The 22568-nt window shown below is 42.1% G+C and overlaps 1 protein-coding gene across 12 annotated transcripts in view; it reads left to right on the top strand.

Annotated features, from left to right (window-relative positions):
* TNIK (TRAF2 and NCK interacting kinase) overlaps positions 1-22568 on the top strand; it is a 559589-nt gene that overhangs the window by 327503 nt on the left and 209518 nt on the right. For all 12 annotated transcript variants that reach the window (XM_029617206.1, XM_029617211.1, XM_029617208.1 and 9 more), the window contains exons 6-7: positions 1291-1381; positions 16152-16282. In XM_029617206.1, the coding sequence (XP_029473066.1) occupies positions 1291-1381; positions 16152-16282 (222 nt within the window). The remainder of the gene's footprint in view (positions 1-1290; positions 1382-16151; positions 16283-22568) is intronic.

Raw genomic sequence — 22568 nt, forward strand, 5'->3', positions numbered from 1 at the left:
TCGGTGATTAATTTTATTTTACTTAATGGGTAATTATATTGTTTCTAAGCATTAAGTTATTATTTTATAGTTCTACTGTTTGTTTTATTTTGCTATTAGAATAAGAGTATTTTTATATTTTTATGATTGTTCTTTTACAAAGAAACTGTAAACCAGTGTGAAGGTCAACACCAAACGTCGGTATATAAACCTTGTTAAATAAATAAAATAAATATACAGATTTTACATGCACAACCCCCAAGGTGTTTGAAACTTTACTCCTAAAGCCATGGAAAATATGCAGACACATGCATTAAAAACTGCATTAGCGAGTGCTTTTAGCATAAACACTTTGGGGCAGATTTTAAAAGCCTAACGCGTGTAAATCTAGGTGGATTTACGCGCGTAGGAGGGTTACGTGCGCCGGGCCTATTTTCAAAAGGCCCGGTGGTGCGCATAAAGCCTTGGGACGCGTGTAAGTCCCGGGGCTTGAAATAATGGGCGGGGCATGGCCAGAGGCCTCCGAATGGCCGCTGGGCCGGGAGATTGCGCGCCGGCCGCCTGCCTCTGGCAGGCGTAACTTCCACAACAAAGGTAAGGGGGGGTTTCGGGCTGGGGGCAGGACAGGGAGGGGAAGGTGGGGGAGGGAATGGGGAATGCCAGCTGGTCTCCCCGAGGGCTCGTGCGTCCTGACCCCTGATTTTTTAACATGCGCGCGCAGTTGCGCACGCATGTTAAAAAATCAGGCGCATATGTGCGCGCGCCTGGTAGCACGCACAAATGTACACCGCGTGTGTAGGTTTCAAAATCTGCCCCTTTACCTATACATTTAGAGGTGTAAAGTTTTTCATTAACAATATTAATGAGGATGCATGCATTAATACAAGGTGTTCTTCTTTTAAATCAGCAGCTTTGCATAATTTTCATGTTAGCATCTCATTTTAATGTTTGGCATGCAAATGCCGCTTTAACTCCGAAAGTCATGCAGTAACGTTCACACAAAGGTGCTAACGTGTACTTAGTGGTAAGGCCAAGTGTTTAGCACATTTGAACACTCTCTAGTAAATGGGTTCACTAGATGTCCAAGGTGCAGAAATACATAGGGATGCGATTGAGCTCATTTGTGTAGGTAGGTGCTCCTGCAGACCTGAAACCTCAGACATCACTGAGCCAGACCTCCAGTGATTTTGTCTAAAAGTGATTCATTTTGTCCGTGCATGTAAACATGTTTTTTTTCATTTGTGAGTTTGTAGAAAAACAATGCTCTTAAGGAGGGAACATCTGTACTGACTGACTATTCTTCTTTGCTAGGGTCTGAGTCACCTGCATCAGCATAAGGTGATTCACCGAGACATAAAGGGTCAGAATGTCCTGCTGACAGAGAATGCTGAAGTTAAGCTGGGTAAGAACAAGTCTGAATCCTAATGATCGAGGAAGGAGGGGCTGCAGGTTTGCCCTGAAAACGTCTTTCATTTCTGTTGGTTTTACAGATTTATTTACAGCTGCTGCATTAACTCGTCACTCATTTGTGTCCAACTGGATTCATTCCCCAACTCATTTGACACAGTGGCTCTCACTTGCACAAATATTGCAAGGCCCCAGAGGAAGGTCACTCCTTTGCATCCAAGCATTTAATCCTCTTGCCTAGAAGAATCTGAGAGTTGTTCAGCCAATCGTAGCCTGCTGTAACAGTAATGCATGCATTGATACTCCCTGATGCGTTCTAACGAGGGAATGCCACAGTACATTGATTACACACTAGGGGTGTGCACACTACTTTTTTGTCTTGTTTTGTGGAGGGTTTCCAACTTTTTAATTTCATTTTCATTTCATTTATTATCACTTCATTTTTAGCGTGCTCTATTGAAATTAAACCAAATAAAAACAAAATTCATTGGTGATTTGCTTTTTTTTTTTTTTTTCATTTTGTTTGGAAGTGACACAAAATAAATCAGCCTGTTTTGTTGTGTTTTTCATGTCATTTCAAAACAAAAGGCACAGTCCTGTTAAATATGGCATCCAGAGATTCAGCGAACAGGGATTTTAAATAGTAAAATTATGGTGACTGTCTCTTAAAAGAACACCTCCGGAGCCCAGTAAAGTGTGTTTATAAACAGATTGCTATGAAGTGAAGCTGCTGGGGGGGGGGGGGGGGGTATTTCCATTTGAATTGGCATTTGTTAGTCTTATTGTTTCTTCTGATCGCTTGGTCTCCAACTCAAAGGAACCTGTCCCACACGTGCTCATTGTTATTCTGAAGGCGGCTAAACTAAACTGGATCATCACTGGTCTCTTATGGGGTTCTCTCATTCTTTTTTTTTCTTGTTCCTGACTTGCTTATTTGTCATAGCAGACGTTCATTGGTCAAGGGACACAAACCCCAGGTCCCACCGCAGCCCAGTAATCGTGTACTCTTTAATTTACTGGTACATGCTACTGTTGGACAATGCCAGGTTTCCTTTTCCCCCCATGACTGTGAGTGTGGCCTCTACAGCCCTAGAAGCTGGTATAGGGGTGGGATAGAGCGATGAGAAGAGCATAGGATGAGATTTTAAATATGTTGTTATTTGTTACAAATTAGACTGAGTATGGAATTGCGGCATATCAAGTATAAATAAATAAAAACTATTGGGAGAAATGTTTTGCACAGTATGACAATTTAGCTTGTGTTATTTTTCTACTGGGTCTGCTATCCAAATGAATCCGATAGAAAAATAGCACCAATTGAAGTATAGTTATTTTTGTTTGAAAAACATTTTGCAAAGCAAAAACTACATGCTGCTAATAAGCTGCTTTGCATAGTTTTGCATCACAGTATCTTATTAACTATTCCTTTAAATAACATTAGTATAAAACTAGGTGCAAAAGTTTACTGTTTGCAAAGAAGAAATATTTTGCAAAATGCGCTTTGCATGCTAAAACGAAAATAGTGTACACTATCATTATTTTGTGTTTTAGCATGCAAAGCATTCTTTGAAACATTTTTCACTCTTTAGTATATCGATGACCTAAACTGCTCAGGAGCTAAGAACTGGGCCCAAGAATCATGACCAGATTTAAGATGACAGAGCCCATAGGCAGAGAACTTAAGGTAAAGGGTTCCCTTCTTTCTCTCGTACTGGAAAGCAGAAAACAGCAGGGACACATTTAGGATTTGGTTTCCAAGGCATGTGCCTATGTCTAAATTCAGCCCTGACAAGAATGGAGCCTAGGAAACAGAGTAGGATTAAATGGTCAATTTTCTCAGTGAAAAAGGGTAAACAGTGGAGTGCCTCAGGGATCTGTACTTGGACTGGTGCTTTTCAATATATATATAAATGATCTGGAAAGGAATACGATGAGTGAGGTTATCAAATTTGGGGATGATACAAAATTATTCAGAGTAATTAACAAGCAGATTGTGATACATTACAGGAGGACCTTGTGAGACTGGAAGATTGGGCATCCAAATGGCAGTTGAAATTTAATTTGGACAAGGTGTTGTATATAGGGAAAAATAACCCTTGCTGTAGTTACACGATGTTAGGTTCCATATTAGGAGCTACCACCCAGGAAAAAGATCTAGGCATCATAGTGGATAATACTTTAAAATCGTCGGCTCAGTGTGCTGCTGCTGTCAAAAAAGCAAACAGAATGTTAGGAATTATTAGGAAGGGAATGGTGAATAAAACAGATAATGTCATAATGCCTCTATATCGCTCCATGGTGAGACCGCACCTTGAATTCTGTGTACAATTCTGGTCGCCGCATCTCAAAAAAGATATAATTGTGATGGAGAAGGTACAGAGAAGGGCAAACAAAATGATAAAGGGGATGGAACAACTCCCCTATGAGGAAAGGCTGAAGAGGTTAGGGCTGTTCAGCTTGGAGAAGAGATGACTGAGGGGGGTTATGATAGAGGTCTTTAAAATTATGAGAGGTCTTGAACGAGTAGTTATGAATCGGTTATATACACTTTTGGAAAATAGAAGGACTAGGGGGCACTCTATGAAGTTAGCAAGTAGCACATTTAAGAATAATCATAGAAAATTATTTTTCACTCAGTGCACAGATAAGCCCTGGAATTTGTTGCCAGAGGATGTGGTTAGTACAGTTAGTGTAGCTGGGTTCAAAAAAGGTTTGGATAATTTCTTGGTGGAGAAGTCTATTAACTGCTATTAATCAAGTTGACTTGGGGAATGGCCTCTGCTATTACTGGCATTAGTAGCATGGGATCTTCTTGGTGTTTAGGTTCTTGCCAGGTTCTTGTGGCCTGGTTTAGCCTCTGTTGGAAACAGGATGATGGGCTTGATGGATTCTTGGTCTGACCCAGCATGGCAATTTCTTATGTTCTTATGTTCTTAGGCACGTATCCACATGCGTACCTACTTCTGCAGAATAATGTAATGGTGTAGATTGCTAGAGTTTGTTAAAATTCATCTTCATTGTTTATACCGTTTGATGTTTGCTCCTCAAGTTGGATTAGTGTTCGCGGTGGCCATATGGAGATATGTCATTCACTTTACATACAGTCTGGTAAAGCAAAACTTAGTTTACTAAATGTTGTAAATATATGGATAATAAATCAGCAAAGATAAGTAATATAAAAAGCAAATACAGTATCACAATATGCCGCACAAAAATCAATACAGGTAAATAGGAAACAGACAAAAATAATAAAATATTATACAAAGAACAACAAAGAATACTTCACTTATATGTGTTCCCTTTATAAGACAGTGTCCTTAAAAAACCTGGAAGATTATAGCTCGGGGACCCCAGAAGAACCATCTGATTCACTCTTTGCTCTTTTGGATCATCCAAATAAAATGGGCAAATGCAATTCCTTATATATCTTTTTTTCTCTGACTTAACCTTAGGGTCTGCAAACACTAATATTTCAATTTGCACTTTTTACAACCAGGAAGGCATTTCAGTACTAGTCACCAAATGTTTTAACTCATTATCAGCTCATTATTTTCAGTATTAGGCTTTAGTATTTGATCTTCCCAGGTGTAAGAGACACCAGATGTCTTAGGGCCTCATTTTCTAAAGTATCACAGGCCTGCGATACTTTAGGAAATGAGGGGCGGGGGGGTCGACCCGGGGGGCAGTCCTGCGCTAGCCAGCAGCGATCGCAGTGCCGCGGTGCAATCGCTGCTGGTTTCGCACCCAATGGCGCCACCATAGAAGGTGTAGCTATTGGGCGTGAATTGGGATGCGAAAAGGGCCTTACCTTTTTGTCGTCCGCGGCGTCTTCACGGAGTCGGCCCCGGTGACGCCCCGACGACTCCTCTTCCGGGGCCGACTCTGCCCCCATCTTGGTATCGCGTACGATCCGTCTGGAAAATAAGGCCCTTAGTCTTTGATCTCCCCAGTTGTGATCCACAATCTTTAATCATTAGAGCCTGTTCTGATCCATCACAAACTCTTCCAGGGATCTAGCTAAGCTGCCTAAAATTCTCTACTCCATCCCCATCTCTTTGTATAGAACTGATTTGGATGATTATGTATATGAGTTCTCAGCTCTTGATTTAAGTGGCTCTTCATGTATGGTAATGGGCATGAGATGAATAACAAAGTGTGCAATAGTACCTTTAAACACATTACAATGAAAGCTACTGCAATGTAACCTGCAAATCCTATGAAGAAATAGATTATTTTTGTTCTCCATCCTTTAATTTGTTCCCATAAAGATACAAATTTTCATCACTCTGGTTCAAGTAACTAATCAAGGGCAGTTTATAATTGTATTCTAGATGCTTGGTTAAATTAAGAATTATAGGGGTACAATCAGTAACTTCTACACAACACTGACAACCATAAGTGTTTGAGTGTATGGCGTAATCCTCATGGTATTAACAGCAAATCCAGGGCCAATTAAAGTAGCTGTTATTTCTCTTAATTGAATTATATGTTTATATGATTCCACATAATGTGTAAAAATAATTATAAAATTATAGACACTTAAACCTTGAAAGATTCTACCTTATTGTTCAACATCATGTCTCAAAATATTGTGCACCAAAACTAAAATGTATTCATAAAACTTAATCTTCAAACTATTACTAATCTTAGATAGCTGTCAACTTATTCCAGCACTCAGTGCTAGGAGAGAGTTTGCATTAGACTCTCAATCTCCTGTTTTAAGTGTAAACGATTTTTATTGATTTTTCAAGAAAATTAAACATACAGACGAGGAGTGCGGCACACTTCAACACTCCCCGGTTCAAACTAGGCAGTCATGACAGACATGGACATCCCCCAACAGTAAGCCCGTCTCCCCCCACCCCCCCCAACCCAGGAGTCTCTAAGCAAAGCCAAAAAAGATCATGGGAAAACGAAGGAAAGAAAAAAACCACCAAATATAACAAAATAACAGTCAATCATGCTACCAGACATCCCAATCCCTGCAAGACCAATCATCAAAGTCCAGGAAGAAAATAAATGTTATCAGTCATTGAGTAATCGACTACGAGCCCGATGAGGAAGAGTCTGGATATAAGGCTCCCAAATAGCCAGAAAGCGGTCTCTGTGGCGAGGTGAACTGCGAGACGACAGATATTCCATGTGCATGAGTGAGTAAAAAAGGTTTCTCCAGGTCCAGAATGATAACGGCTCCACCTCTCTCCATCCCAAAAGAATCACTTGTTTCCCCACCAAACTAGCCTTTTGGAGCAGTAGACGGGTTCTGGGGTCTCGTATTCGAAGAGGCGGTATGCAGCCAAAAAGAAGCCACAGAGGCATTACTGGAATGGAAAGGGTTAATATGGTGGCCAGGTATTTTGCAATTTTCGTCCAAAGGAGCTGGCTGGCCGGGCAAGTCCAAAAAACATGAGACAAGGTGCCAGTGACTCGTGGGCATCATCCTCAACTGTCAGACGTTGTAAGACGTTGGCGATATGTCATCTGCGGAGAGATATATGCCCTTCCTAAAAATTTATATTGTAGCTCCCTATGATAGGAGTTTTGCAAAATCCTGGCCACCCGACAGTAACAAACATGCAAGATTGATTAGTGACAACAAATGCCCCCTCCTCCGTCCATCGGGAGGCAAGCGTAGTGTATATATCCACCCGCCCAATCTGACACAGTTGTTTATAATAAAAGGAGAGAGATGGGGCGGAAGGTTTAACCAGTTGAAGAATCTGTCCTAACCTCTGGAGCGTATTTGGATGTCTAAATGCAGCAGGTATGGCATTCATATAATAGATTATTTGTAGATATGGGAAAGCTGAGGACCTCCCCAAACCATAGGAATCCCGAATGTCAGAAAAGGACTGCTCACAGCCATCCTCGTTAAGCAGATGCCCAAGGCGTGTGACGCCGGCGCCCACCTAGCATTGAAAAGCAGAGGTTTGAGAACCGGGAAGAAAATCAGAGTTGCCAGATACCGACAGCAAGTAGGCGCAAACATGCGGCGTCTGTAAGTGTTTAGTTAAATGGACCCATGACTGGCGAATAGGATAAATATTGACTGAAGTGGTCAAAAAAATGGAAAGTCTATTAGGTTCCACCTGTAAAACGTAAGTGAGGCCCAAAGGCACCACCAAGGCACTATCAACAACCGAAGGAATGTGTGAGGACGCACCCAATATCCATTCTCGAATCACACGCATATTACAGGTTAAGTTATATAATTTGAGATTAGGGACCCCCAACCCTCCCCCCCCTCCCAACGCTCCTGCAGCCAGGAGAGAGGTAGTCTAGCTTTCCTACCCTTCCAGAGAAAGAGTCTCAGGGCACTGTCTAACTTCATCATATCCCGGCGCCGAAGAAAGAGAGGTAAATTCTGAAGAAGATAAAGCCATTTTCGGAGGATGACCATTTTATACAAGTGGACTAGACCGTATAAGGACAGAGGCAGGGGTTGCCACTGATGCAGCAGATCCTGTGTAATTTTGATGAGGGGGGACATTCAGTTGATAAACTTGAGACGGATCTGCGGACAAGAAGACCCCCAGATAACGAAACTTGTGATCAGCCCATTGTAAAGGAAATGCATCCTGCCAACGCTCGCGGAGCACGTCAGGGAAAGCTAGTGCAGAAGATTTTTCCCTGTTCAGCCGAAGGCCCAAAAATGCTCCAAAGGTTCCAATCAGGTCAAGAAGCAATAGTAAGGAGGACAAAGGGTTGGTAAGAAAGACCAATAAGTCATCAGCAAATGCGGCGCATTTGAATATTTCTTCCCCAATAAACACCCCGCGGATCTTGGGAGTATTCTGTATAGCCAGTAATAATGGTTCCAATTGAAGGATAAAAAGCAAGGGACATCCTTGTCGAGTGCCACGTGACATCCTTGTCGAGTGCCACGTGAAATAAAAAAAAGGCTCAGACCGTTCCCCGTTCACCAAAATAGACGCTTGTGGCGTAGTATACAACATCTTTGTGGCGTCATAAAGGAAACCCTCAAATCCCATCCATCGGAGAAGATAGAATGGATACGGCCACTCCACCCGGTCAAATGCTTTTTCAGCATCAAAACTTATAGCAAGATAGGGAGTGTGCATACCACGGCACATTTCCATTGCCACTAGCACCTGACGGATGTTAGATAAAGCATAACCTTTGTGCACGAAGCCAACCTGATGAGCGCCCACCAAAGACGGTAATACGGTAGCCAAGCGATCTGCCAAGATTTTTGCCATTAGTTTGTGATCGAAGTTGAGCAAAGAGATCGGACGATAAGACTCAGGAGATAGCAGCTCTTTCCCTGGTTTAGGAATAAGGGTGAGATAGGCATGATTCATGTGCTCGGGGAAGCTCCCAACAGTAACCAGGCCCGAAAATAAGGACTGTAAGGGTTGAGAAATCTTATCAATCAAACATTTATAAAATTCGGCGGGGTAGCCATCCGGGCCCGGGGCATACTACGTGTATGCATGTTACCTTAATTATCATATCATGTGATATTTGTGAATGATTCTAATACTAAGCATGTAAAATGCAATTTCAAAAAAAGGTTAAAGTAATCAAAGAAGCAACAGTCTTTTATATATGATGTTCATAAAGGTAGTCAAGAAATAGAGATGAAACAAAAATATGCAGCATTTCTACTTGGTCAGGGCCTGTGAATTCATTCTGATTACAAACAGACAAGCAGATCTAACAATGTCTGCAGTATACAAACTACCTTCACTAAAGATGAAAGCATAGTCTATTAGTCTATTGCTCTTTCTCTGTAATTGGTCACATGACCCTCATCAATTATTAGTTAAACCCATCTAAGCTCAAGTACACCTAGAGTTTAATTGACCCAGAAACTGGCCAATTTAAAATAGCAAAGCGTACCTATGATCTGCCAAGAGAATCCGCAGCTTAGTCTCAGTATCTTCTGTCATCTGTTGCGGTCTCCATTCAGGTAGTGGTACACACGGTTAGCCTATTCTGACTTTTGGGGGCCACCTGCTTGTCAGAGTACAAAGGCCAGCTTTTTCATTGTGTATTCAATGTCAGGCGCACTGTGCTCAGTGTTGCCTGCATAAGAAAAGCTCCACAGGTGCAGCTATTTCGGTGTCTCTCCACCCTGCGATGATGTATGATCTCTGGTCCTATTAGCATTTCCCACTGGCAGTGCTGCTTGCTAATCATTATGTTTAGGTATCTGGAACAGTTAAACTCAGGTGTGGCATATACTCCCCCACCCACTGGTGGTACAAGAGGTTAAAAACAAAAACAAACTCCTGTTTCAAAAATCTATCTAGTTCTTTCTAAAAAGAAAAATTACTATCTGAATGTTGGATGGACATACAGACAGCAATTACCAGGAACACAGAGAGTAGCAACTTAGGACTAATAAAACGGCATCATTATCATGTATGTGAGAAACAAAATAGTGGCATCTGCAAGTATGTATGTAATTAAGTATTAACTAAGTATATCATAAAAATATTTCATTATGATAGTTATTATATTTCAATTAGAGACAAATTGCTTCATAAAACGAATTCATCATAAAACAAATAAAAGCAAGAAAACATGAAGACAGAGCTTATACATAAATTCTAAGCACCAGTCCATAAAATGAAAGGTTGAAGGGGTCTTTCTGTTGCAAAGAATGTGATGATTTTCCCTCCACTTGGTCATAGAGTGTACAGTTCTCTCGAGACTGTGTTCTCAAAGTTTGTCATTAAAGCAAAACCTTTCCACTTCCATCATTAAGACAGATGCATTTGTATGAATTAATACCTGATATAAAATAAACAAAAATTCAAATTAAGTTAAAGAAACTCTGTGATAGGAAGAAATCCCTCTCTATAATTTCTGAAGTAAAAAGCAATAAGATAAGAAGGAAGCTTATCTCATCTTTTATATCAGATCTCCATAAAAACAGCTATAAACATCAGCTTTATTCAAACATCAAGGCACTCCGAAAACTAAATGCATGTTTCAACTCATTCTGCCATTCAGGTTCTTTCAATAAATAAACAGTATCTATAATGTTTCATTACATATATTAGGGATAAAAAATAAAAAGTTATGAACACATTTAGTGACGTGACAGGGGTTCTGGTCTGTTGATTCAGGACCAGAAGAATTTTCTTTTAATCTCATCTCCCCTTGTAGCGGGATCTTCACTATCAGACATATAGATTACATTACATTTATGCCTGATGCAGAAATGAAAAAGAAAGTTTAAATAGACAAGACAGCTGCTCTCTCTATTTCCAGATCGGAACCTTAGAGCAATGCTGATCCATTTCACTCAAGTATTTATCCAACGTTTAAAGAACCCAAACCTTATTAGTTTCTGTACAAATACAATGCTAGCCATTAAGAGGGATATACATTCCCTGTTGTCAATTTCACAAGAGTTGCCACTTTGACCAGATACAGATTTTACTTCACTGCAAACAGAATTAAACATTCTTGCTAAATCAAATTCATTTTCTGTAAATATCTTTAATTCCCCATCAATCTGTACATAATTTTTAAACTGAAAAATCAATTCATTTAAATGAGTTTTCTCCTCTGTTTGTATTTGCATATGAGAAACACTTTCCTGCATCCCCCTCTCACCCTCCTTTCTCTCTGCTATTAACACAACTCCCTGTGTCCTTTCAAGTTCTAAAACTTTAACACTAGTAATTGCTGTTAAAGCAATCGAATTTTCAATATCCACAATAGAGGTGTTAGGGGAGTGGACCCCTGAACCAAGATGAGGTTGGTGCTACCTATACGAGGGAGCCCCCTATAGGTCCTTGTCATTGGTAGGTGGGTGCAGGCGAATTGGAGACTCAACTGAACCTTCACCTATACCAACCCTTGTACCCCACAGGTTGAGCCCTTGGGTACCAAGGCCAGCAGGACTTAGGTGTGGGTCTCCAGACAAAGGCAATCCCTTGAAGGAGGCAGGCAGAAATGTAGTCAGACGTACCAGCGGTCAAGGCTGGCAGCTGGCAACGGAATCCAGGAATAGGCAGGCGGCTAGGATGAAGAGACGGTGAGCAAGCCGGAGGTCAGGGCAGGCAGCGGACGAAGCAGAATTGTTAGGAGCTGCTATCTGTTGGGAGTAGCAATCAGGTACGAGTTAGCAATCTGTTGTTATTTAGGAGAGTTGTGGGTGGATCCTTGGACCGGTGGCAGATGACCACGCCCCCGGGGGAAGATCCCGAGAGGGACCACTGGTCAGGCTCAGAGTTAGGAGACAGACACACACTAGTTCTTTTATTAGACAGTATACTGAACCACCAGAGGTGGCAGTAGTGAGCTGGAATGCCCGGATGGACTGTAGTCCCTCAGATACTGGAACAGCGATCCCTGGATGCTGAGCTGTAGAGAAACTGAAATATAGTGAGTAGGCAGGGTATGCAGAGTACATGTACCAAACCTGATGGAAACACGCTGTCTTCCAATCGTCACCTGAACGAATACAAACAAGGTTGTATGCTCCTTTAAGATCAAGCTTGGAGAATATCTTGGCTCCCTGTAGTCTGTCAAATAGCTCTGAGATGAGTGGTAAGAGATAGCGGTCTTTGACCGTGATCTCGTTTAGACCACGATAATCAATGCATGGATGTAAGGTTCCGTCCTTCTTCCCCACAAAGAAGAAGCCTGCCCCAGCAGGAGACTTGGATGGCCTTATGAAACCCTTTTGAAGATTTTCTTGAATGTATTCAGACATCGCTTTATTTTCTACCACAGAGAAGGGGTAGACCCTTCCCTTGGGTGGTTCAGTATTCGGTTTCAAGTTGATAGCACAGTCGTAGGATCTGTGTGGAGGTAGTACGTCAGCGGCTTCTTTAGAAAATACATCCTGAAAAGATTCGTATTGAGGTGGCAGCCCAGGCAACAACAGGGTCATTGGCATGCAGGGTATAGGAGAGACTTCCTTCAGGCACTTGCCATGACAATCTGGACCCCAACGTGAAAGCTCCAGAGTAGCCCAGTTGAATTGAGGCATGTGCTTTTGCAGCCACGGTAACCCAAGTACTAAGGGGTGCATAGCCTTCCCTAGTACAAAGAAGGAAATGGTCTCTGTATGAAGAGCACCTGTCCTTAAACTTACTGGTTCAGTAAGTAGGGTTACTTCACCCGGTAAAGGCTCTCCACGGATAGAAGATAATAGTAGTGGAGACGTCATGGTAGTGGTGGGGATCCGCAGATGTTCCACTAGATGTTTTAGTATAAAGTTTCCTCCTGCCCCAGAGTCCACTAGGGCAAGAGTCTGAAATTCAAGTGGTCTGCATATCAAGGGGAATGGAAGAGAGAGTGGAGGAGAGGGTGCAGTTAGACCTAAGAAGAGTCCTCCCATAGGACTTAGGTCTGCTAGTTACCCAGAAAGATTGGGCATGTTTGTACAGCATGGCCAGCTTGTCCACAATAGATGCAGAGGCCCAATCTTTTTTGTGTTCTTTTCTCCTTAGAAGTCAGGTGACTATGGCCTAGTTGCATTGGTTCTTCCTTGCCAGCAACAGGATTAGACTGAATAGGCTTAGTTATGGTCTTGACTCGGATTTCTCCCTGGCTAGGTCTCCTGGAACTCTTGACCTCTTGAACCTTATCCCAAAGTCGGTGATCAATTCTTGTGGCCAACTTCATCAGGTCCTCCAAGGTCTCAGGCATTTCTCGAGCCCCCAGTTCGTCTTTTAGCTGGGAGTCCAGGCCTTCAAAGAAGAGTGTCTTCAGGCATCTCGAGTCCCAATTTATCTCTGAAGCCAAAGTCTTGAATTCTATGGTGAAATCTGGTAAAGGTTTATTACCTTGCTTCAGATGAACCAATGTAGATCCTGTTGTAGTATACCGGGCAGGGTTATCAAATACAGATTTGAACAGTTCCAAAAACCCGGTAAGATCCTTCCGTGCTCCTACAGCGGAGAAGCCCAAGCCCGTGCTCTTCTGTCCAGATAAGACAGGATATTTGTGGTCTTGGCGTATGCTGTAGGAAAGTGGTTAGATTGCAGGGCAAAATGCATGCAGCATTGCTTGATGAATCCTCTACATCTCCAAGCTTCCCCTGAGAAGCATGTAGGAGTGGAGAAGGGTACAACAGTCTTAACCATCACTTCTGGCAGTGTTTCTTCTTTACCTGTGATAGTAGAGGCGTTCATCTGTGAGTGCAGTAGATTAAAGGCCACAGTCAAGCTATCCAGCGAGTTCTGTTGTTTGGAGATTCACTGGGCCAGGCCTGGAATGGCCTGCAACGTGGTGAGCTGAGCTGAATCCATGGAGTTAGCAATCTTTTATGGTTTTGAGGTGCTTGGTGGATTCTTAGGAGCTGCAGTGATGGCCACTCCCACGGGGAGGAGCCCCCACGGGGAGGAGCCCCGGGGGGAACTGCAGTACCAGGCTAGACTCAAATGCACAAACACAGAAATAGACAATCCCTAAATCCCTAGACAATTGTGCGTGTCTACTACAAATATAAATTGAGTCTGGGCTGTGATTCCTGGATCTGGAGCTGTTCTCTGTTTCGGGAATTGGGCACACAGCAGTTCTTTATTGCAATGATAGTCAAAACTGTAATGGCAATCAGGCAAAGGCATAAGACCTGATTCTAAACAGTTCCTGACACTTGCCAACCTTTGCTGGAAAAGACAGTTAACAATCTCAGAAATCAAATCCAAATTTTGTCCTAATGCTATAAGGTCCCTTAAATCTGCAATGTCTATTTGGTTCAGTAATTGTGCTAGAACATTAAAAGTGTTTGTAACTAGTCCATCCAGAGACGCTATCAAAAGCCTGGTCACCTGGAGTAGTACTAGACTTACATATGATCCCAGTATTAACAGTAAAAAGGACACATATTCTTTTTGTAAATGTCTAACGCTCTGGAAAACAAATAATCACTAATCCCATCCCCAATAAAATGTCATAATGACATAATATGTATATAATCCTGTTTGTGACGCCAAATGTGCGTGGTGGCCGTATGGGGGTATACTTTATATTTTGCCATATAACATTCTACACACAGTCTGGTAATGCAAAACCTAGTTTACTAAATGTTGTAAATATATGGATAAGTAATATAAAAAACAAATACAGCATCACAGTAAGCTGAATATAAATCAATAAAGGTAAAAAGGAAACAGAGAGAAATAATAAAATATTAGACAAAGAACACTTCCCTTATATGTGGTCCCTCTTAAGACAGTGTCCTTGAAAAACCTGGAAGATTGTGAGCTTGGGGACCCCCAAAGAACCAGCTGATTCACTCTTTGCTCTTTTGGACCATCCAAATAAAATGGACAAATGCAATTCCTTATGTAACTTTTTTTTTCTGCAAGCACTTAAGTATTTCAATTTGCACTTTTTACAACCAGGAAGGCATTTCAGTATTAGTCTTTGATCTTCCCATTTATTAAGAGACACCAAATGTCTTAACTCATTATCAGCTCATTGGTATCCATACTGGTCTTTAGTATTTGATCTTCCCAGGTGTTAAGAGACATCATATGTCTTAGTCTTTGATTTACGCAGTTGTGATCCACAATCATCAATCATTACAGCCTGTTCTGATCCATCACAAAGTCTTCCAGGGATCTAGCTAAGCTGCTTAAAATTATCTTCTTACAATTACTTTGAACAGAATGATTCTGTTCAAAATGAAACATCTAGATTCCAATCTCCAAGCTAGAAACCTCAGTCTTGCCAGTAGTAGTAATAATTCATCTCTGAGAATCTGACTTCATTGAGAATATTTCCCACTTAGGTGAATGTACAGTAGGTCAACTGTGTGGCTTGATGATGAAGCTGCAGGAAATTGAGATGAGGCAAGGAAAATCTTGGTTCATCAGAACTCTTGAGATGATAAAGGGTGTGAAGATTGATGAATTTGGCTTGTATCTAACTTTTATCTCTGCAGGAATAGTAATTTAAAGTACAGAAGTTAAGCAGCATGTAAAAAAGTAGTGGCAATTCTGGAAATTGCTCTGGAAATCTATAACTTTTCAACTGACTGCACACACTTTCACTCTTCTAAAACCCATTCCTTCACCAGTATGACCATCCATACAAATCAAGTGACCTCAACTCTTGTAAAGATTTTATTGTGCCTTATTTGGGGTGCATATAAATCCGTACGTTTTTGGAAACCCATTCAGAACTGCACTTCTCCCTCTTTATTGTAAACAGAAATGGTATCAACAAATGTATGCGTCATACAGACTGTTAAAGCTGAATTTGACCGTCATGACAAATAATGCACTCTGATTATTGTGGAGTAGTTTATTATAAGTATGTTTTGTTTTAAAAAGAAACAACTATAATATTCTGAAATACCCTATCCTCTCTGTGATTCCATGATAAAGAAAATAATATGGGAAAAACACAGTATTTCTAATTTTGTTTCCGTATGGCATAGGTCTTCTTTCTATAATTAATTTAATTTTTAATGGTTCTGTTTCAATTTCCTTCCTTTACCAGTCATGAGGCTGAGCTTCACTTGGCCTCCTTAAACTATAGGTTTTGTATGAATCCATTTTCAAAATGTCTTGCCATAGACGCATGATAAGAGACCTGTTTTGGGGCATAGGAGCAATAGATACAGGATGTGCAAATAGCTGGAAAGCTCTCTTCCTTTCTTTTTAATGTCAATGGTATATATGTATATGTGCATGCATGTACATGATTGGGGCAGGGATGCATTTTTAATGTTCCAAGCACCAACCCATTCCCAGCAAGTTCTGTGTGAATTTTGCCTTGTACAGTACACATTGCCTGAAGTTCCATTTTTACTCTTTCTTATGCAGTGGATTTTGGCGTCAGTGCTCAGTTAGATCGAACAGTGGGCAGGAGAAACACTTTCATTGGAACACCCTATTGGATGGCTCCTGAGGTCATTGCCTGTGATGAAAATCCTGATGCAACATACGACTTCAAGGTGCACAATTATATAGCTAGTGTTTGTTAATGAAATGCTAATGTTGTATTGTGGCTGATGAAAGGCAGGAAACAAGGTATCATATTGCAAAAACTATTTATTATGAGATTCAATGATTTTCATTTTAAAGAATTAATTTTGAACGTCTAATTGTAAGTCTGTGGGAGCTTAAAAGGTGCTGCCATATTATCATAATCATCAGTAATTAGAAGTTTGCTAAGAAAAGGGAGAACAGGATTCTTCCCCAGCCTGCCTATAATGTATGTAAATTCATAGGGGTGCTATTTAATAATGCCTGCTGCTATGGTACAGAAACATCTCTCCTGTTGATGATGTCTTTCGATACTCCGAAACGACAGTGGTTTTCACTCTAGAGATCATTTTCAGGCTAAGCATCTATTCTCCACAAAAGGATCTCTACAGAAACTGGTCTTTGTTAATGTTATGAAAGTGACTCATGTTTTCTCACCCTCCTCCTGTTTTGTATCAAATACGTAGAATGTGAGTTGATGAAAAGCTATAAAATTGCTATTGCGTGCCTTCTAAATGTATTTTTTTCTTCTGTGATTATAGCTTAAGGAAAGCAAACTTTATGGGATTCTGTAACTAATGTTCCTGTTGCAATTCAAATTAGCTCCGGTTTTGCTGAGAGAAGGTGTAGCTCGATTCAGAGTAATTTGTAAGAGCTTTTCTTTCATCTGAGGAGCTGCCAGGTTTATAGGTACTTGCAGACCTGTTTACTGAAGTTCAGGGGAAGTTTACCCGACTGCTGCTTTCTTCAAAATGCACCTCAGCACCAGTTAAATCTCCTGTATGATTTCATAGCTGTGTACCTGTTTTTTTTCCTTTTAGGGTCTCCTCCCACCCTATGACATTCAATTGTTGTTGAGTGTTAGAGAGTGGACCATACTGCACTTGCTGTACAATCTGTTCTGATTTATTGCAAATAACTACACATTCCAAGAAATGAAAGGCCTCTTGCTGGGGCATGGGGTTAGAGAGGGAGGAGGAAAAGTCTGTGAGGTACTAGAAATGACATCCAAATCTTGTCCTGTTTCTCTCTGACATTGGCTTGCAATTACTGCCTCTTGGTGCTTTGTTGGCTAGAGCAGGCCGCATTTGCCAGCTTTAATGCTATAGAGCTAGCCAGGATGTGTCTCTACTAGAGCAATCCTGGCTTCTCCGTCTCCTTCCTCCCGAAGTACTGTGATTGCTGCGTATATATTGCTTCTTCCCTCCCTGGCTAGCTTGAAGAGCTGGAAACAATCCAAGGTCTCTTTCTTCCATTTCCTTCTGTACCAGCCTAATAGTTTTCCTGTTCAACACATCACAGTCTGGTGAGCTTTTTAGTACATTAAAAACTCAGTCAAAAGAATGACTTTACATTATTTTCTCTTTTTCAAAATCCTTTGTTTAGGTCTAAGTGACTGGCATTTTATCAACAGAAACCCCATAGGTGGTAATGAACATAGTATTAGGTATCGATAAAGCTGGTTTCTGTCGTCATCCTCATCTCACTATGGAAGCTGGACATGCAGTGCTTATGAATACCCATATTACAAGGGTGATTTTTCCAATAAGATCAAACACTGCACATTTGAGTCAACCCTTGGCTTGATCATTTGCTTCTTTAGCAGATCCTTCCATTGTTTCATAAATTTGGAGGTACCTCACATTGTCCTGGAGCTGCTGAAGGTTCATTTTATGAACGTGGCCATTAAGAAACGTGGGGCCATTTTTTCAAAGTCTGACCTAGGTGCCTCCATTTTAGGCCTCATAAGTTTGGCTTAAGTTCAGCCACACTTAAGTGCCTAAGTTTTAGAATGAAAGTTTATGAGACTTAATTACCTAAAACTGAGGGCTTCTAAATCTAGATCTGCCATTTCTTCACCTAAATGTAGGCCCCTAGGATAGGCTACCTAGCGCTGGAAATCAGTGAGCTCCTAAATTATTTTCCCCATCCCTGGACCTGCCAACTTTCTAAGCACTTTTGTTTAGGAAACTAGTGAAAATAGGCATTAAATATTGTCTCTCAGTAGTGGGGCATTTTTCATGAATAAAGATAGTAACGTATTGCCGACCACAGGGACATCTTGTGGCCAACTTCACTCACCCTTGAGACGCTGTCAACTTCTACCTGCAGCATGGATGCCACCGCCCCTGCACATGCACACCCGGCCTACATAGGCCTCCTGGCGGGAATCCCTCATGGCTCTCCTGGATGATGTCAGGCCTGCCAGCCTATTTAAATGCCAGCTGAGCGCATAGATGGTGCCTCAGCCATAGGTCCCCTCCTGTGCTATCTACCTGCAGAACTGGTTGCTCATTCATTCCTGCCTTGTTCCAGGGTCTCCTGCTCCTGCCTTGTTCCTGAGTCTCCCATTCAAGTCTTGCTGCAGTCCATGTCTTCTCTTGCCTTTTCCCAGTCCTTGCTCTGCTCCTTCCCTGTTCCTGCCACCTCCTTGTCTCTTGTCTTATGCTCTCCTCTAGTACCTTGACATCGGCCTGGATTCCAGCTCTGCCCGATTGCAGCCTGCCCTGACCTCTTCCCAGATTCAGACTCTGCCCAATTGCCACCTGCCTTGACCACTGTCTGATTGCTGTCTGGCCTGACATCCGCTATCCTCCAACTCCACCTGACCGCTCTCTTGCTGGGCTACTCACCTACGTCCTGCCGGCTTCTGCAGGGGAAGAGGCTGGTAAAGGTAAAACCTAGTCCTAGTCCCAGCTGCGTGCTGTCGGCATGGGCCCAGCTACTTTGCCTGCCAGACCGCATCAATCATGCCACAGCCCAAGGACTCACTCCCCATGCCACAGCCCAAGGACTCACTCCCCATGCCACAGCCCAAGGACTCACTCCCCATGACACAGATCAAGGGGCCTAATTCCTTAAGTTAGATCTTTTGAATACTGACCCCAAAGTATGTTCCTTGCATGTCCCGAAACACAATAACTGCCACTTTGTACTAGTCTTATGGGAATGAGCTTCCTTTTTTGATTAATTATAGACTATAGGGCCTTATTCAATAGATTCTTTTCGTAGGCTCTTAGAATCAAAATGAGAGCAAAATTTGTGCTGCGTTAGATAACCTGCCACATTTTCTTTCCAAAAGAGACTGACGTCTTAGTTAATGAGATCTGTGTAAGAATACTAACAAGACTCTGTGGTCATGTTGCAGTCGGCCAGCTAGCATCATTGATAGTAAGTGATTAGTCATCTGTCACCATGTTGATGAGGACTAAAGGCCACTTGATTTAATTGAAGAATAAACTTTTATATTAATAAAAGGTGCATCAGAATAATGATTTTCTGAACTCATAACAAAGGCCAGACTGCATTAGATAGAAGGATGTAAAAATATGGATTAAGTTCTCTTTGCACTGCTGTGTAGCAAAACATGGTTACTTTTGTTTTGCTTCACTCAAGCTTAATCTCTCCAGTAGCAGCTGACTACCTACTAAGCTAGAACATGGAGGGATGGTGCCTTTACTGAAGACACTGAAATCTGTGTTCTTTTTTTAATGCACCTGATACAGGGTTATTAATTAGTACTTACATAGTTCTATTTTACACAGCATCCAGTATAATGGATTTGGCCAAAAGTCAGTTGTGCTGTGGCCAATTAAGAACCCTTATCTTTCTCAGTATTTTAATCAGCACTTTTGTCATATAAATGCAAACTTCAAACAATCGGCCAAGCCGTTATAGTAATGAATGGGAATGAGGCTGGTTTGATACTTTTTGCTACCTAGGTGTTTGTGATGATGTGTTTGGAGGACCACACTGTGACTGTGAGTGTCCTGATCTGTATATTGAGAGGGATGTGCCAAAAACATTTGAAACGTCAGCCAAACTTATGTTCTGTTTGTTGCAAGGAAAAGGTTGGACCCATGCTAGCTCAGTTCGTGTCACAAGCTGTTCTATTTCATGAAGCAGACGAGAGAACTCTGTTGGGCAGTATTTGAAGTAGGAAATTTATTTGTGTAGAAAGCAGAACACCAGAGGGAAACAGGAAGCAGACACAAAGCACATCAAACCAGGGCTGGACATGACTGTGATTTTCAGTCGGGCAAATCCCTCAGAGAATTTAGTTCTGAATTGTCAGTCTCCAAAAAAAAAAAAAAAAAAAAGCTTACTTTGTATTGTGTAGCATCTGACTGCTCGGTATTAACTGATAAACAGTTTCTAATTTTGGCCCAGCAGTTTTCTCCTTTTCCTTTGGGGTTCCAGCTCAATCAGATCTGGCCTATTGGGCTATGACGAGGTTGAACTTCCATTCACAAACACCTTGAGTTTTCCCCATATTTTATAATCCCCCCCCTCCCCTTCCACCTAACCTAGCCATTGCAGTGATAATCCTTGTCCAGTTGGTCCCTCTAGAACGTATAAGATGTGCAGCCTAAATCCAGCCAGTGAGTGTCACCATTGCGGCGGCTTCCTCTCCCAGGGGCTGTGAACATTACTCCCCTCTGTAGCATCCCCAGCCATGACCAGGGAGCAGAAATCGGCTCTGGCACAGGACAGCACGCAATACTGCTGTTGAGCTATCCAGTTGGCCCAGTATACATTTTTAAATCAAATTATAGGCATTTGCATGTTATACTCTTACTGAAAGCTGCATTTTGAGTCAAAATTCAAGATGTGCCAAATTCAAGTTCTGTGCAAAGTTTCTATTTAAGCTCGCCTTGAAGGTTTTAATGTCCCCAAAGTGTGTGAACAGACTGACACCTTATTTATTTATTTATTATTTTTATATACCGACATTTGATCTCAGTTTACATTCAGGTACTGAGGGTATTTCTCTATCCCCAGAGGGCTTACAATCTAAGTTTTTATACGTGAGGCGACGGAGGGTAAAGTGACGTGCCCAAGGTCACAAGGAGCGACAGCGGGACTCGAACCCTGGTCTCCTGGTTCATAGTCCACTGCTCTAACCACTAGGCGATTCCTCCTCCCCTATCATGCAGGATCTCCAAGCTTGTTCCATTAATTCAAACCTTCCCTTTGCCTGCCCTTCACTACTTGAGACGACACTGTGTAGGCAATCCACGTGACCCTGTCTCATGTTCTGATATTTCTGGGACAACCTTAGTCCCATATGTCCCTAATAGCTCAAGAGCCTTCTATATGGGCTGGCATCTTACTTTGCAGGGCTAATTTGTGGTGGGGGCACTGGGCCATAAAGTGTCCCAAACCCCTGCACCCCACAGGCAGTGGGAGCAGTCATGGTTGAGATTGGTGAGTATTATCCCCCCTGAACGTGGTTCCCAGAGCACTGCAGACTTGCATAGGCTCAGGAATGTCTTGTTTATTGGTTGTCAGTGAGGAATTCAATAAGGGGGATGCCCATCCAAATATCCCTCTTTGTTCCCCCTGTCATTTACCAGGCATGTGTATTTTCTAGGGATGTGAATCGTGTGATCGATCGTCTTAACGATCAATTTTGGCTGGGGGGGGAGGGAAATCTGATCGTCATGGTTTTTTTTGTTAAAAAATTGTCAAATTGTAAATCGGCGGGAAAACCGGCACACCAAAACAACCCTAAAACCCACCCCGAACCTTTAAAACAAATCCCCCACCCTCCCGAATCCCCCCAAAATGTTTTAAATTACCTGGGGTCCAGTGGGGGCGGGGGGGGGGGGGGGGTCCCGGCGCGATCTCCCGCTCTCGGGCCATGGTTGTGTTAATAGAAATGGCGCCGGTGGCCCTTTGCCCTTACCATATGACAGGGCAAAGGTAGCGCCGGCGCCATTTTGGTTCCTGTCACCTGACGTCACGAGCGCAGGAGATCACTCCCGGACCCCCGCTGGACCCCCAGGGACTTTTGGCCAGCTTGGGGGGGCCTCCTGACCCCCACAAGACTTGCCAAAAGTCCAGCGGGGGTCCGGGAGCGACCTCCTGCACTCGGGCCGTATTGCCAATATTCAAAATGGCACCGGCGCTACTTTTGCCCTCACTATGTCATACGGGTCGCAATATAAAGATGACCATGGTTAGAAAATTAAGGAAATTCCACACCACATATCTAATTATCATGCCACGTGATACTCTATTGTGTTGTGAAAAGCACTAATACTTCATGTGTCATTTTACACATCGTGCATCATTTTACACATCATGTGTCATTTTACATATGGTGCATTATTTTCTTTTTATATACTGTATACTGGTTTACTGCAGCTGCCTCTTTGAGGGTGTGTCAGGAGTTAGAGGAAGAGAGGACTTTGGTGAGTAGTTGGAGGTGTAGGCATTGGTTAGAGGAGTTAATTAGTTGATTACCTGATT

The sequence above is a fragment of the Rhinatrema bivittatum genome, chromosome 9 (genome assembly GCF_901001135.1).
Source record: "Rhinatrema bivittatum chromosome 9, aRhiBiv1.1, whole genome shotgun sequence".
NCBI lineage: Eukaryota > Metazoa > Chordata > Amphibia > Gymnophiona > Rhinatrematidae > Rhinatrema > Rhinatrema bivittatum.